Source organism: Pagrus major, chromosome 11 (genome assembly GCF_040436345.1).
Source record: "Pagrus major chromosome 11, Pma_NU_1.0".
NCBI classification, from domain to species: Eukaryota; Metazoa; Chordata; class Actinopteri; order Spariformes; family Sparidae; genus Pagrus; species Pagrus major.
The window spans coordinates 26,198,221-26,214,806 of NC_133225.1; the positions used below are offsets into that span (position 1 = coordinate 26,198,221).

Here is a 16,586-nt window from a genome sequence, read left to right on the forward strand (position 1 = left end):
TGATTCGGTCTCATACTGTTATGAAAAGGCCCAACATTTAGGGAAAATTACATCCTATTATATCTGTCCATGATCAACAGGTTTAGTCTTTAAATTTATTTTAATAAAGCATGTTTTCTAGGGCAAAATCAATGTTTAAAATACTTAGTAGCTGCAAACTCGAGCTGGTGATCATGTTAACCATTGTTTACATCCACCGTGAAAAAAGAGCGACGTTACAATGTGTGGAAGTGTGGAATTTGAGTTTTGGTTTACACATTTCATTATTCTGAACAGATACAGCATATGTGAGATATAACTATAATAACAATCCCCCAAAAGGTGGAGGCCGCTGGTGAATAATGCTAACAGATAGCTTAAAAAAGTTTGGATTTTCTTGTTCTGGTTGGGAACACTGTGGTGTGGGGGCTAATGTTAGCTTCAAAGCTATATTGCATTAGCTTTTAGCTACTTCTCTTTGCCAGTGGAGCTTTCATGGACAGATATTGAAAATACAACTTCAATAGAAACTTCTCAAATCAAAATTAGTTAGGGATACTGGGATATTTTGGTGTTTCACTTGATTGATTATTCTTTGACATATCTGAATTTTTATTTTGTTTTGTGAATATTTTTGGTCCCCAAAAATAATGAGACACATTTTCACATATATGCACACATATCCCGATATCCCTAACTAATTTTGAGTAGTACAACTACCTCAGGCTAGCTTAGGTTAGCTGATGTGTTTTTTGAGTTGTCGCTAGCAGAAACAGCTAAGCTAACTGTTATAGCTGGCTAACTTTAGCTTAAGGTCACCGCTCTATGCCTATGGAAGATGACAGGTCGAAGGAATATGAAACATATAAGGCTGTACTCAAAAATAACCCTACTTTCAACTTTAATTACATTATATATGAAGTTACTCAATCTGAGCAGTAAACAAAGTAAACAGCCGACTTCCCCTGCTACAGATCTTATCTTAAACTGTCAACCTAGCTACTTGTAGCCCTGCTGATCATGACTAGGAGAAGCATTTTTAACTTGCAAACTCAATTATCTCTCTTGTACAGTCTAATGAATCATCACTAGTGGTATCCAGTGAGCTTCCCTGATTTATTTACCTACGAAACACCTCTGCTATTTGTTGTGCAAGTTGGCTGAGTGATGTACCACAATCAGGTCGGACTCACTTCATCAGGAAATGTTTAAATCTCTTTATCTCTCACCCTGACAACAGTGTTTCAGAGAATCATTTTTCAGTAGCCTTCTTTGCAAGGCCATTTAAGGCTGTTTGGCTAGGTAGGTATTTTGTTTGAGACTTTCTCAAAACCAGAAAGCCAGAAAAACCCTTTAGGTAATTTTGTGTTCAATTTTCCGAATAGCTTCATCAATCACAGGGTGCTATGTGTCACTGCATTGATAGAGCTTATATCAGTCTGTGGTCAGCACCCATCTGCAGAGAAATGTTTTCTCAGTACTTAGGTGTCTTGTTCACGGGTTTCGTTTTTAATGTACAAAATGTGCAAAAATTGGTTTCTGAGCATGAGAACAATCCGAATCAAAGAAAACCCACCTTTGATCGAATGTATTACTGCTTGAGTCTCTCTCTGGTTCACAGTAGAAGTAAAAGATTAAATTGGATATTGTAGTGGCACATATTACATCTTTAAATCACTCTGTAAATAGGGCATGGTGTGAAATTTGACCACACTTGAAAAAATTGGGACCACATTCTCAATTATATGTGGATACTAAGGTCCTCATAGTAACATTGTGAATCAGATCTGATCTGATCCCCAAACCATTCAATACAGCTCTTTTTTTTGTATTACTGTATTACTGTATTGTATTGTATTACTTACAATTAAAGAGCAGAGATGAGGATGGGGCTACAAGTGCAATTATATACAATTATTGTAATTAACGATTAATCTGACAGTTGTGGTTCAAGGTGGCATGCTCAAGCTTGTTTGCCACCAACAGTCCAAAACCAAACAGTTATTTATCATTGGGAAAATGATCAAATGATCAACATAAACAAGCATTTTTTTTTTATCTGACTCAAACATTTAAACAATTATAGAAATGGTAACCATCAATTTTCTATTTATCAACAAATCAGTTTGAATTGTTTCAGCTCAACTAAGAGGATGAGGAAATTTTACATTTTGCATAAAATTGTATAAGATTATACAACCAAGAGGAGACTGATGTAACAAAGGGATGTGTAACAGTGAAGGTGGAGAGAGAGAGAGTTCTGCACTTATCAGGTATACTACCACCTTTAAAAATAATTCCATCTAGCAATCCTGTACTTTTATAATTATCAAAAACTACCTGAGGCGCTAAAGGTGACGTTTGCCCGGGCTGTCATGCAAGCTAGGACCGCCACTGCTGGGTGTAAGAGGGGAAGATGCAGGTACAAGCTGTTTTAGAGTGGTCATCAGTGTGTTTTTTGTAATAGATGAGTGGGCATTTTATTTCAGCCACGTGGGGGGGAAGTGGCTGAGGTTGGTTGGACCTTTGGTAATGCTGAGGTTTGTCTGCATTTCCTGGTGGTTTGGACTCAATGATATGTTGTGCAGTCCTGAGCACATTGCAGGGTCTGTTCAGTCAGCAGCAGAACTGGCCCCTGGAATTGAAAGTAGGTGATTTCACAAGTTTTGTCAGTTCTTCAGAGATAGCTAGAGATTGATCCACAACTGTTGTCAGAGTCCTGAAGTGCAGGTGTTTAGAGACTTTTCAAGGTCAACACTCTGTTTGTTAAACTGTCATTTTGAGATGCAAATGGATCTTTTTACACGGATAAATGATGATGAAGTTATAATTTTAGATTAGAGCATTTAAATGTATGAGTGAAGTATCGATTAATCTGCTGATTAGTATATAAAAAGAAAGTGAAAGATGCTCATCACAATTTACGAGAAACTCAGAAGTGACATCTTAAAATTGCTTCTTTTGCCCAACCAACAGTCCAAAGTTAAAAATTCAATCCAACATTTTAAATAATTTGTTAAAGTTGAGACAGGTAAGGGATGGTGTTGTCTAATTACAGTTTCCAGTCATGTTGCCTTTATTTACAGTGTGCTGTTCATTTACTCTTCAACTCCAATCCTTCTGTAAGTATTTAAAGAACAAAGTGAGCTAGAGGATGAGGATTGTTTGATTGGAATAACGTCATGAAAATCTGGATTACTGTTGAGCTATGTTTGACTAGTAGGACCATACTGGAGTACCCTGCTGTTGCACTTCGCCAGGATGTGGTAAATATGCAGAGAAAATCAGCAGAGGCTGGTGATGCAAGTTAACTGTTTTTCAGTCTCCTTAGATGGTAAAACATGTGTGTTCCTCACCAGGTAGGAGACTGAGAAAGACTCTGGTGAGTGTGGAATTTGACATTTGTAAAGCCCCACATCACCTCTGAGTGTTCTTTACTTCTAGTAAAAGTAAGTAAAGTCCTTGATGAGCTCATAAAACAGTCCATGATTAGTCTACACACCCTTGATTAAAATGCTTTGCTTTAAAATTTTTAAATGTATTCATAATAAGGCAAAAACTGCAAACCAAGCCAAATGATGCACTCACACATTTACTATTTTCATGAGTAGCAACATCTCCAATTAGTTATAATTTCTAACTGTTAACTAAACTACGGAAATGTTCATCATTTACTAAGTTTACCACCAGTCACTCCTCCCAAACTGCCTTTTTTTGTTGGTATTTGCTTCCACTGTACACAAGACACGCTTCCTGCTATACTTTGGGCCAGCCCCCCTCAAAACTGCTCAGCCCTACCCACCCATGCCCACTCTGAACATGTGTAAGAGATAACACGCACACACACTGTACATATACAAGTATGTGTTGCGTTAGTTTGTGTGCCATGGTGGTTTTGGAGACATAATTCCTCATAATAACATCACCACAAATGCACCATGACATTTCCCTCCAGGTTTGAGATACTCCTTATTGGCTTGTGGATACAGGCAGGACTTGTGCTTTGGATACATTGCGAGGATTGGACTGTTGATCATCTGTCGAGGGAAGGTATGCCTTTATTTTATTTTATTCTATTTTTTTTTTTTTTACAATTGCAGTACATTTTGAATTCATTCCAATTAACAAAGCATTTTTCTTGTTCCGTTTATTTCCATTGAAAATGTTGCCCGTTAACTACATGACACAGAGCCTCTAATTTAATTTAATAAGTTTTTAAATCTTGTGAAAAAAGTAATGAGTTGTAGGTAGAAGTTCTTATCTTGCAGCAACCACCAACTATATCAAGGGGAAAATACAGTTTTGTGCAAACAAGATGTGGGAAGAAAATTCTATGTTGACAAAAAGCTATTATCTCATGAGAGAAAGATACACCTTACCACAAAGATCTTTATCACTTCTCCTGGTATTGAATGGGCAACAGTTTTTTGCACCACATGAAGGTTTTACTTTAAGGCACTAACTGCCATGATATGATATCCTGTCAGTTAATATCTTGCTTTTACAAGTAAAATAAAACAACTTTGGGGGACATGTTTTATTCCAGGGCCCTGGTTTAGTGAAAACTCTGAGTTAGTTAAGCCTGAGATGTAGGAACTTCTGGGTTTTCAGTTCCAGAAAGAGAAGTAACAATTCATTGATGGATAACACGGAACTAAACTAAATTGTGAAATCTTCCTGAAAGGCTCTTTGTTTTAAAGATAAATGTCCACAGTCAGCATATACGTGCATTAATATCTCTATATCCACTAGATTAAAATGGGGGCTCTGCCTTTTATTGTTGCCATAGTGAATTGTAATATCAGAGCTCCGTTGATGAGTCAGAATTGATTGAACCAATTCTGATTAGCTGTTCTCAACTCTCAGGTTTCTCATCTCAGGCTTAGTCAACTCAGAGTTCGGTGTGAAACTCAGAGTTTGTTAAACCTGCTTTTTGAAACAGGCCCCAGGATAGCCCCTGTGTAACGTTTGTCATTTCGTGCTCATGTGTTTTGTTTGTCATTTCTGGAGCAGATGTTCTGGCCTTAAAGGATGAGCAGAATCCTAAATGTTTCACTCGGACACGATGGAAAAGCATCTGCTTCTTTGAGACTGCAAACAACAGGACCTATGATTTGTTCTACAAGGTTAACGAGTATGTAATACACATAACATTTATTGAGATGCTACTCTATTATTAGTATTTTATCTTCTTGTATACTCCCTGTCTATACTCCACAAGACTATAGTTCCCAGTGAAACCAATGTTAAAACCAAAATTGACCAAACCCTTTACTTTTCTTTCCATACTTTTCTGTTTTTTCTATTAAAAAAATGTTTTGTTTCCTCCTTTTAGGTTTACATTTAAATCTGAGACATATTTTAACTTCCTCCATTAGTTTTATTGGTCACCTGTACAGCACTGTGAACTGTTCTTACCCCTGTGAAAGATCCTGTCAAAATAACGTTTGATTGATGGATTAATATATATACTAAAATGTTTATTGTGTTTGTCACTGCCCAGATGGAACATGTGTGAAATGTCTGTTCAGAGAACAGAAAAGGGAACTTTTCTCCACATCTGCTCATTTGACAGTGTCCTTTATGTGGAAACATACCTTAAAGTGATCGAGCACAACACCAACACCAGTCTCTACAATCGGACTGTCTCTATGGACGAATTACGTAAGACATTTCTTTTTACAAATCCATTTGTGTGTGTATCTCAGCCTCTACTCCTTGTAGCTTCACATCCCATCCCTGAGAAAAAGCGTAGCATTGACAAGTGGCTTCCAAATTGCTAGTTGAATGTCTTTGGGCTTGACCCTGCCTCAAATCTGAGAACTATGTAATACTCAGTGAGGCTGCTTCTCACAATTATATCATGTTGCATGCACCAACTCCTCTGGTGGTGGATTTACTGTGATCTATGATTCCCATTTCCCAAACTATGATGAAGGTCAACTTTACTATGAAATCATAATATTCTGCAAAGAAATGTTCTGGCCATCATTCCAGCGCCATAGCTCAGGAACAGCAACTTGACAGTTGCGTGGAGGCATACAGGTGCAAGGCAGTAGTTCTAGTTTCTTATCTTTTGAGATAATGACTAAACTGTAGGTCTAATGAAGGTTGACAGGGTCCAGGTCTTCTTTCCCTTTGTGTTATTGTCTTGTATCATGAGAGGAGACTTCTTCTGCCCTGAAGGTTCCTCTCCATCCTCCCTATTCACAGTTTTGTGTATAATTTGAATGATGAATGAATTGTGAAGCACTTTTAGGATGCTTGCTATTGTGTGTCTTCTGTCTTTTTTCCAAGAGCACCATTCAGGAAAATAAATGGGGTCCAAGCTATGCTCAGCTTTTGCCTGAAACTGTACCTGTAGCCCTTCAAAAAACAGTTACAGGTTACATTTCAAGTATGCTAAGATGTTTTAATTGCAGGCTCATACCTGTTCAGTTTTTTTTTTTTTTTTTTTGTAATACAAATTATTACTATTATTTATTCTCATTATTTTTCCATCCTTGCATCCAAAGACCCAAGGAAAAAATGCAAGGGAAGAGGCATACTAGCTAAATGAAAAGCAGCCAGCATAACAAGCAGGGCAAGCAGATTGTGAATACCCTTAGGTGGGGTCTTGATGGAGGACTTAAGTATATATTGGGGTATTTGCTGGGATCTCCTGTCAATAAGGTCATGTATCATAAAGGTGGCAGGCCTCCTCACCTGTTGCCTTAAAAAAAAAAAGAAGAAGAATTTTCAACAATGGATCCTGTAATGTGTTCTTCTTCTTCTTCTTTATTTTTTTCTAGTTCTGCTGAATCCCCTCTTCAATGTGTCTTTACACCACACTGGCAAAGTGGGACAGCTGAAGGTTTTTTGGCAATCAAATATCCTCGAAAAACAGAAAAATAATATGATTTATAGGATTCGATACTCCTCCAAGACGCTGGGAGAGAAGACAAAAGAGGTACACATACACACAAGCATCAAGACCGTTATTTTTCATTCATGTATCGTATAGTCGGCATTCAAGTTTGTATGATGGGCTTTGGTCCATTATACTACTACTGCTTCTTACATAGGAAAACAAAAGAGAAAGTAAAATAAAAGAGTTATTTGACTTCTATAAACTGACTGTTGGTAAATAAAAATAAAGAGCTTTTCTTTTTTATGTCAAATGATTGTCATATAAAGGTAAAGCATGAACCTTTATTTAATTTTTTAGACAGTCATATCTATGACTCATGATTTGTTTATGGGTTTTTTGTATATGTACAAATGTGTTTATTGAGCTAAGTACTTTGTAGTCTAAATTTTTGGTGTTTTTTGTTGATAGTGTCATTGATTACCTTTTTTTTCACATGCAGGTCTGTATTAGTAATTACAGTGGGTGAACATCCTCGAATAACATTTTAAAACCTACGATATTTGTGATTTCTACAGGCAAAGGAGGGCGACATACTCGACCCTCTGGTACCAGGGGAGGAGGTTGAGGTCCAGGTCACTGTCAAATCTGCGGATTCAAGCGTACGACTCTGGAGCAGCTGGTCACACCCTGTAAGAGCTGTGGTTCCCCAAGGTGTAGGTGTGTGTCCAGATGAGAAAAGAGTGTGAATGTCTGAGTGGATGCAATATTTTCGGGTGAGGACAATTTTATCCATAGCACAACATCTCAACCCGTGACCTCTTGAATTAGGTTTTTCCCCCTCTTTTCCAGATGATATTTCACTAATGTGTTACACATCTTACCTGCAAAATATCACCTGTCAGTGGAATGGGAGCAGATATGGTGAAGAGAATGAGTACAAACTGTTCTACAAAATGAATCTCAGGTAAATTAACTACTACATTTCATCCTTGATTGGTAAAAGTCCTCAGATTTCTCTATGATAATGTAACAGCATGTAAAGTTCTTTGGGTTATACCCACTAAAAACAAGTGACGTTCAGTGTGGCTGTGATTTGAAATGATATCATAACCTTTACAGTGAAGTTTTGGGCTGGACAGATTGGACGGAGTGTCTCGCTGACAGGAACTTGACTGACCTGTGCAGTTTCCGTGTGGATGAGTCCAGAAAAGTCAGGGTCAAGCTCAGCAACGCTCCAGCTCCACTCAGCAGAACCTTCTATACTCAAGTGTTCACTCCCAGCAAAAGCAGTGAGTGGTTTCTGTTCCTGCTTTCTTTTTCCTCTTGGATGTGCTATGTGTATTGTTTTAACCTCTTTATTTGTTCTATTGGTTAAAGAGTACTAAGAGAAAGAGGCTGAAAAACTGTCCTCTAAAGCACTAGAATTACAGTTTTAGTTAAATATGCTTCAGAATTGCTTCAAAAGGAGAAACTGTAATATTTACCAGACCTTCACGAGTCAGGGCCAAGACCTTCTACATGCAGTAGCTCACCTAGACAGCTACTGGCTAGATCTGGGTATTTAAGCTCTCTCGCTTACATACATTATTTGCAGCAGGCTGCATTTTGAGAAAAAAGTAATGTCTGCTTTTTATTTTTAGTCAAAACTTCCCCACCAAGTCATCTGAGAAAAGCTTTTGAGAACAAAACGCTGTGCTTGAAATGGGAAGCTCCTCTTCCATCTCTGTCAGCTCATCTGCAGTATGAAGTCTACTACCAGATCAGAGGGGCGGGGCAATGGATGGTAAGATGTAATTCACGGCCACAATTTCATGTTTTTATATTTTTTGTCTTTATTTTTTGGTTGTTAAAATACCCTACAATTCTTTGTGAAATACTTTTTCTTGCATTGATTTGTGTTCATGTTCATAAAACTTTTTGCATGTCCTTCTAATTCCTTTTGGGTCCCCACACGCCTTTCAGATTCCCTTGCAACATATTTTGTATCAGTGTACTTAAAATCCTGTGCATGAGATTACATTTTCATTTAGTACCTTTGGAATTATTCTGATGGCATAACTTTTATTTTCTTAGACAACTGTAGGATGTGACCCCAAAGTCTTTCTTGATATTACCACCAGATGGCACCAAATAATTTTCAATTCTACAAACAGTAATCAGTCACAAATCAGCAAGCTGGTCCATTATATTGTTTTAAGACTGGACGTTGTAAGAGAATTTAATGTTCAAAACTTGATGATATGCAAAAAAAAATAAATTCAAATGCAACAGTACTCGGAATAGAAAACATTTATTTCAAAACATAATATATATCGAGGGAAATGCAAAAATCTAACACAAACAAGTACATCACTACAAGGATGTCTGTTTAATGTGCCTAACCTTGAATGTCAAATCAACCTTTTCTGTCCCCAGTCTGTAAGTCTGAACGGTCCTCAGACTGACACATGTCTGCAGGTTCCAGCAGGTAGCAAGTACAGAGTTAAGATCAGAGCTCGACCTATGGGGTCCACTTACTCAGGCCACTGGAGTGACTGGTCAGATGTGCTTACTGGCGACGCTCCCACTGATGAAGGTAAGCTCACATTGAGATGACAGAAGTCACGATACAAAACATGTATTTAATTAGAAATTCCTATAGTTATAGGTGTTTAAAAATCACAACCAAAACTTTGAGAAACTTTAACTGCTGTTTTGCATTTGGTGCAATTTTACAGCCTGTTTTCATTTTGTAAGAACTTCAACTAGTAGTTTAATCAAATGTATGATATCAATTGTGGTGGTGTGTGAAATGCACTGCTTTGACTCGATATGTTGAAGTATAAACACGATAGACCCATGTAATGCACTCATCAATTTTATTTAATTGAATTAATGACTGGACACCATTCAAACCCTAATAAACAATATAAATAACCTTCACAGACACATTGCTGCTGCTGTCCATTATTGCTGTTGCGATGCTGATAACTGCGAGCTTCCTCATCACTTTGTTTCAAACACATCTCAGGTAAGACCATGTTCGAACAGATTGTAATGGACCACTTCTCAGAAAAAATCCAAACATGAAAAACCTTCCTGTACTGTATAAACACTTCAACAATTGTTACATTTTCTGACATTTTATATTGTAAAAATCATTTCAAATCACTAACTACTCTACTAAGTGTCCAACACGTTAAACCAGTTCTTTCAATGACTTTCTTGACCTTGTAGTTTGAAGACTATTTTCATTTCTGTTATTTTGTGTTTGTTACCCAGGAAGTTCAAGCTGTATTTTTGGCCACCGGTGCCCAACCTTGAAAAAGTCCTACAAGGCTATCTGACTGAGATCAACGGGCAGAAATGGGTAAATAATTTGATATAATATATGATACATGCAGCATTACACACAACACATAAATTGTGAGCGATTCAACCAAGTTACTAAAATCTAATTCACTCAATTTCAGTACTTTTAAATGCGTGTCAGTGTCCCCAAGTGTTAAAATTAATTACTTTGTGTTACTCAACAGAACCCTCCACTAATAGTAAAGCAGTGCTCTGAAGAAACCATCCCGTCTCTGGTGGAGATAATGTCTGAAGATGAGGTTTCAGGATTGGGGAAGCTGTCAGAGGAATCCACCCAGCTCCTGTCACCAGAGGGAAGCTTCTTATGCAGAGAACAGGTAGATGGAAGTCCTGGGACAGCAGTCTTTCCAGACTATGTGACTCTCAACAAGGACAGTGTCATTCTTTGCCCGAAAGGAAACAAGTACGTTGTCGAGCATGAGAAAAGTGTGTATGAGAAAGAAGCCCCAGCAGTGAAGAATGAGCTCTTCCAAACATGTAACTCCTCCTGCACTGATGGCTCAGTCTGTACCAAACCAGGTCTAGGCACTGACTTTCTCAACCATTCCTACTTGCCTCTGGCTGAGCCTGCAGACAGAGTCCACTGCAAGGTCATTGCTGCGAGGGTGCCCGGGAACCTCTATACTAACTTACCCTGTAGCTAAATGTATGGTATAACTAGCAAACTATGTTTCCACTGGTGCAGGTTGATGAATATACTATACACTTTCTCATTGACATAAGAACTCATTGTAAATTGACCTTCCAGTAGCTCTGGCAGTGGAAAAGGCTTTTGAGGATTAATGCACCCTGTGACTTAAGCAAAGATGTGTTACTGTACCATGTAGTTGCAGTGTAATGGGAGCTAGTTTAGTCAAGTCATTTCTAAATATATAGCCCTATATCACAAATCATAATTTGCCTCAATGGGCTTTACAAACTGTGAGGCATATAACAACTGTTGTCCCAAGATTCTTGATTCAAATGAAGACAAAGTACAGTTGGAGCAGGGCAAAGAAATGGGAGAATCCCTCCCCCAGGATAGACAGACATGCATATGTACAGTATAGCTTCACAACAGAGAATTATAGCACACATGGTTACACTTATGTTTGATAATCTACATTCTGTCATAAGTGAAGATAATGGACCCAAGTGAGTAGCTTCAGGTGTCGTCCACTCAGTAGGATCTGAGCCACACCGCCTCCCTCTCCACCATAGAGATTAAAAAGGACAGGCCACGCAAACACAGAGGACAACACCATTCATACAGACAGGAGACACAAACACACAGAGGGAGAGAGAGCCATGATGACAATGTAAACTATGGAGAGGAAGAGAAGGGGAGGGGCTGAATCTCCCGCAGGAGATTCAGATTCAGTTTTAATCATGGCATCCTCTCATCATGTCACGCTTGTAAGACAGTTCAAGCTTTTTAGTCAAATGCTGGTTAAGCTATTTAGGAATACTATTTTACCTGTTACTTCTTTTTTTGTTTCCCACACATCAGGGCTGTCAGTTTGTCTACTGTTGTGTCTTTTTTGGCCACTAGAGGGAACAGTAGATCACAAGATACTTTATGAGAATAAAGGAAAAGACCCCTCTCAGTGGCGTTGGTGGTAGAAATGGCTGTATTGTGTAGACCTGCTTTTCAGAGTACTGTTCAATACTGAGAGTAACTTGGGGAAAAAAGGTGCCATGAGGGATTTGGACTATTAAACGAGGTGTCAGTTTAAGTTTGTACATTTTTTATTAAGCATTTGAATGTAACTTTCTCTCATTTATTCATGTATATTTTCTTCCTGTTTTAAATGACCAGCATCTGAAATACCACTGGAAGGGTGTTTTTTCAGATCTTCTCCTTTGCCCTCACATTGTTTGTTATATAGTCATTTGTATCGTACATATTTCTTGTGGATTTTTTGATCTGTTAGAATCCCACTCAGGTTGAGGGGGTCGACATGGAAGTGACATGTAACCAAAACCACTTCCCACCTTTCTAAGCTTAGTTCATCATGCATTATATTATAACTTGAAGGTTTGTATTTTTGTCAATAAACACTGAAAAGTTGTTTTTCTACCAGTTGCATTTCTTGTGAGGTCAACTATAACATATGAGACTCTCAAGCATTTTTTACTGACTTAAAAAGACCTTTTTTAATGTCTTAAATGTGTGGTGTCACTAGGTGGTAGCAGAGAACAACAGGAAGTCTCTGTGCTCACTGAGACATCACTAATCATTATACACCACTGAAAGTTAAGATTTTGGCACAGATTCAGGTTTGTATTTTATCTCACCTGATGACTCATGATCTATTAAAGCTCCTTCAAGTTAATCACCAGATGTGAAGGTTAGTTTAAACCTGATTTTTTTAAAAGAAGCACAGTTCAACACAGGTGAATGTCAGATGTTAATTTATTACACAAAGTACATGAAAGGCTCAATTAAGATGAGTCAAAGTATTACTCACAACTTGTATGAAAACCAGGAGACCTGAGTTGGAAATACAACATCAGTGACTACTGGGGTGAGTGAGGGGATTAGTAAGAGGCTAAATAAGAGTTCAACAAGGTCAGCACACTTCTTCAGGAGCTGTTACTCACATCCAGCTTTGACAGCCAAGAGCCAAACAAGTACTAAATATTATTCAGATTTTAAATCAGTGATAGGAAAAGGTTATGGTGCCCCACAGCTGAACAACCAAGAGGTGATTTGGAGCAATTTCAGATGGCTTTACTTTCCTAAAATCCAGTGTTTGACATTGTACTAATCAGTGTGACAGGTCCTGCCTGGCTCAGCCTTCTGGAGTAACTGTGAGAATCAGAGCTGGATGCATTTGCAACTATGCTATCACCCTGCACCCAGCCAGTCGCCTTCTGTAAAATATACTACTAGTGTCACACTTTTAACGGGAGGCCATCACATCTACAGGGTTCGCCAGACTGTATGATATCATGGCCATAAATTAGCCCAGATAGTCTATGAGGCAATAGCAGAGGGTGGGAGAAAGTGAGTGCCGAGAGTGAGACAGTCAAGAGAACGACAGAGAAAGTTTAAGAGAGTCAGTGTTTACTGGTGTACAAGCCTCTCCTCCCAACAGGAATTCTTTCCATGTTTCATCATCACTGCCCGCTTGCCCATGCACAAACGTCTATGGAGGGAGGCTGAATCACCTCCTGATGTCATTTCCTCAACTTTCACTTACGATCACATTGAGAAACAACATGGTTTCAGATGTGATAGGTTTTAATGTATACAGTATATAGTGGATGTATAGTGCACATGTACATTTACAAGTCTACAGGCCTAAAAGATGGAAGTCGGCAACAGCAGAGGTAAGGCCACCAGAACAGAGCTCATCAACATCCTCTGAACTCCTGCTGGCTGCTACCATTGTGAACACACATGGAAACGCACCAAACAGGGGCCGTTAGCTTGTTCTGCATGCTGAGTGCAAACTCTCTCAGCACAGTCACATTTGCTGCTATTGGATTTAGTGGAACAGACATCAGCTTCACAGCACGCTCTTAGTCAGTTTGAGCAAAAACTGCCAGGCAGGAAAAAAAAGAAAAAGAACCAGTGTAATGAACAACACAGGCAGAACCAATGGTGTGAGAAAACTACAGTGCCTTCACAATCATTCAGCAGGAGTGACAACATTGGTTTTCCACACAGGCATTGTATATTGAAATGAAAAGGGGTGTTATGTTGGAATAAATGAGAGCTTAGTTCATCCTAGAATAATGAAAACATATTTCCCACACAAGCAGCTTTTATCTGTCTTCTGTATAAAGGATTATCTCATCTGTAGGGCTGGCACAGATGAATACATTTGCATCCCCACATGGATCTAAACAAAGGCTTACCAGGAGGGATGCTAATTTGCTTAAACAAAATGGTCCTTTTGGAATAAATTAACAAGCTACTGTTAGCGTCTCTGGCTGGTGGCAATTATTGAGATTAGTCAGAAATCGTCTCCAGTGTTCTGTGATTCAGTAGTAAATAGTTAGTGAGCAGTAGGGAAATAGTGAAAATTAAGAGCACCTCAGGTCTCGATGGCAGGACTTTAAAACCACAAAAACAAATCATGACACTGTGATCGTACCAAAAGCTTATATCTCCATAAGACCTTTCAAGAGCTGTACTGAGAAAGCCAACAACCTAAAAGTCAAATAAATGGCTATCGTGTGTCAGTGGTTTTGAAACTACGTATGTTCTCAGCGCCAAATGTAAGAAACAGCAGGAACTTAAAGGGACAGTTCACCACACAATCAGAAATAATTATTAATATTTCTCTTACCTCAAGGTTTTTTACTTTGTATCTTACTAGATTGTTTTGGTGTAAGTCACCGACATTTTTGAAGATATCACCTGTAGAGATGTCCGCCTTCTCTCAGACATTATGGAATTAGATGGCATTCCACTTGTGGTGCTCAAAGTGCCAAAATATAATCAACAGCAATGTCTCTTTTCCAGAAATCCACAGACCTTGTTGTGAGCAGTTTCAGGAACTATTATCTATCACAACGCAGGAGGATCTACTCATGGACGAGAGGCTAGATAACTAAGCTAGCTAACGTTACAGCTTAGCTGAAGAGGATGCCATTAATGTTCAAATCCTGCGCTGTCATGAGCACGAGCCTCTCGCCCCTGAGTAGATGCATGCGTCCGTCTGTATGGAATTAAATGTAAAAGAAAATGCTGACAACACGGTCTGTGGGTTATCTTGAGTAACTGGGTCATGATTTCTTAGAAGATAAATTGCTGTTTTTCAAAGTAATGTTTTGGCAATTTTGTCTATGGCCGATATCTCCAAAGCTCAGGAACTCTTACCAAAACAATCTAGATGAGGAAAAATACATATTTTTGATTTTGGGGTGAATTGTCCCTTTCACAAACACATTTGAATACTTAAATACTGCTATTTGGCAGTATTTAAATGTGTGACATGGAAATGTTCTCATCTTGCTCCAAAATGCAGTTCTTGAGAAGCGAATTACAAACTGAGTCCCGATTGAATTATACAGTATAACCAAACACTCAGAATTAAATCACAGTTAAAATGGTGCATGTAAACAGCATAAACCAACTGTTTACATTCTTCACTGTGTCACTTGTGTACTTCATAGACCTGCAGTGCAATGTTGACAGTACTTTTCAATGGCAACAAAAATGATCAAACAGATCCATCTGGTTGTGTTGGTTCAGTTGTTCTGCGTGGTTCTCCTAAATGGGCGTAAACATCGAACAGTAAGTGAGGATTGGTCCACACACGAGCAGTAGGGGCTCTGCAGGTTTAAGGAGGGGGGGGGGTCTCCACATGGCACATGGTCGACTCCTCCCCTGATCAATGAATCAGATCTTCCCCCGTCAGATTTATGATTAATTAGAGTTACATTTTTATAGTTTGTAGACTAGTTGTTAAGAATAAAATACTGTCAAAAAACGGCTTAACAGTACATGGTTAGAATTTATGACCCATTATCTAACCTGTAAGCCTGTTTTTTGCCTTGTATTCAGCTTTTTATAGAAAAATGTTAGAATGCATCTGAATCAAGAGACACGTAACCTAAAACTAATAGTAATTTATGTCAACTGAACAATTCAAAAAAGGTTTTTAAGACGTTAATGTAATTTGACAGGGTTTCCGCGGGTCCTTACAAAGTCTAAAATCCAATAATCTAAATTTTAGGCCTTAAATGTTCAATAGAGTTTGGACAAGTCTTAATTGAAGCTCACGAAGAATGTAAATTAGTTCATTTACTTTGCAAGTAATTCCAGGAATCAGATTTTCTTTCATGTGCTCCCTATTTTTTGATAGAAAAAAAAGGTGAAATAGGTTTTAAGTTAATTCATAGTAGTCTTGAGAAGCTCAAAATGTCACTTGTTGAAACCTGCAGAAACCCTGTCTGAGTGTTTTGGGGGGAAAGGAGACCAGATGACTCCCTTTGATTTATATTTTCTTTGTCCCTCAGCAACAACAAACTTGTCTACCCTTCCTCTAAGTACAAAGATAGTTTTGCTAAACCTTGGGATCCTTGGTGATCAGATACAGGCTCCGCTTGGTCACCATGCACTCACAGACCCCCCTGGTGAGTGCTCAGATGTCGGCCTTCTTGTTGATGAGTACCGAGCAGCAGGTGAGGGCACCGTCCACTTTGACCTTCTCCTTGTTGCACACAGGGATCAGCATGTGGTCCTTCAATTTGTCGAACACCTGCGGGACGAGACGAGGCTGCTGTTAGAAGAACTGACATCTACTCTATTTAAAAATCACAGATGATGATTAAACAATGTCAGCTGAAATTCAACAGATCATCAGTGTCATCAGCCAAATATCATTGAAAGAAACATGTTTCAAAGCAATGATATATCTGGGAATCAAAAACCTACCCTTCTATATCAAAGATTTAATTAAATATAAAA

At 38.5% G+C, this 16,586-nt stretch overlaps 2 protein-coding genes across 2 annotated transcripts in view; one reads left to right on the forward strand and one right to left on the reverse strand.

Moving 5' to 3' along the window:
- Positions 1-3,789: 3,789 nt before the first annotated feature.
- On the forward strand, positions 3,790-12,230 carry mpl (MPL proto-oncogene, thrombopoietin receptor). Its single transcript, XM_073477195.1, has 12 exons — positions 3,790-4,029; positions 4,993-5,113; positions 5,483-5,643; positions 6,771-6,928; positions 7,405-7,546; positions 7,679-7,793; positions 7,949-8,118; positions 8,470-8,612; positions 9,245-9,404; positions 9,755-9,839; positions 10,091-10,178; positions 10,345-12,230. Exons 1-12 carry the CDS (start codon positions 3,918-3,920, stop codon positions 10,822-10,824), a joined length of 1,935 nt encoding a protein of 644 aa, XP_073333296.1. The 5' UTR covers positions 3,790-3,917; the 3' UTR covers positions 10,825-12,230.
- A 327-nt stretch (positions 12,231-12,557) lies between these two features.
- The window catches only part of ddah1 (dimethylarginine dimethylaminohydrolase 1), an 84,263-nt gene continuing 80,234 nt past the window's right edge, over positions 12,558-16,586 (reverse strand). Inside the window, exon 7 of the mRNA XM_073477196.1 lies at positions 12,558-16,377. Coding sequence (XP_073333297.1) covers positions 16,261-16,377 — 117 coding nt within the window. The 3' untranslated portion in view covers positions 12,558-16,260. The remainder of the gene's footprint in view (positions 16,378-16,586) is intronic.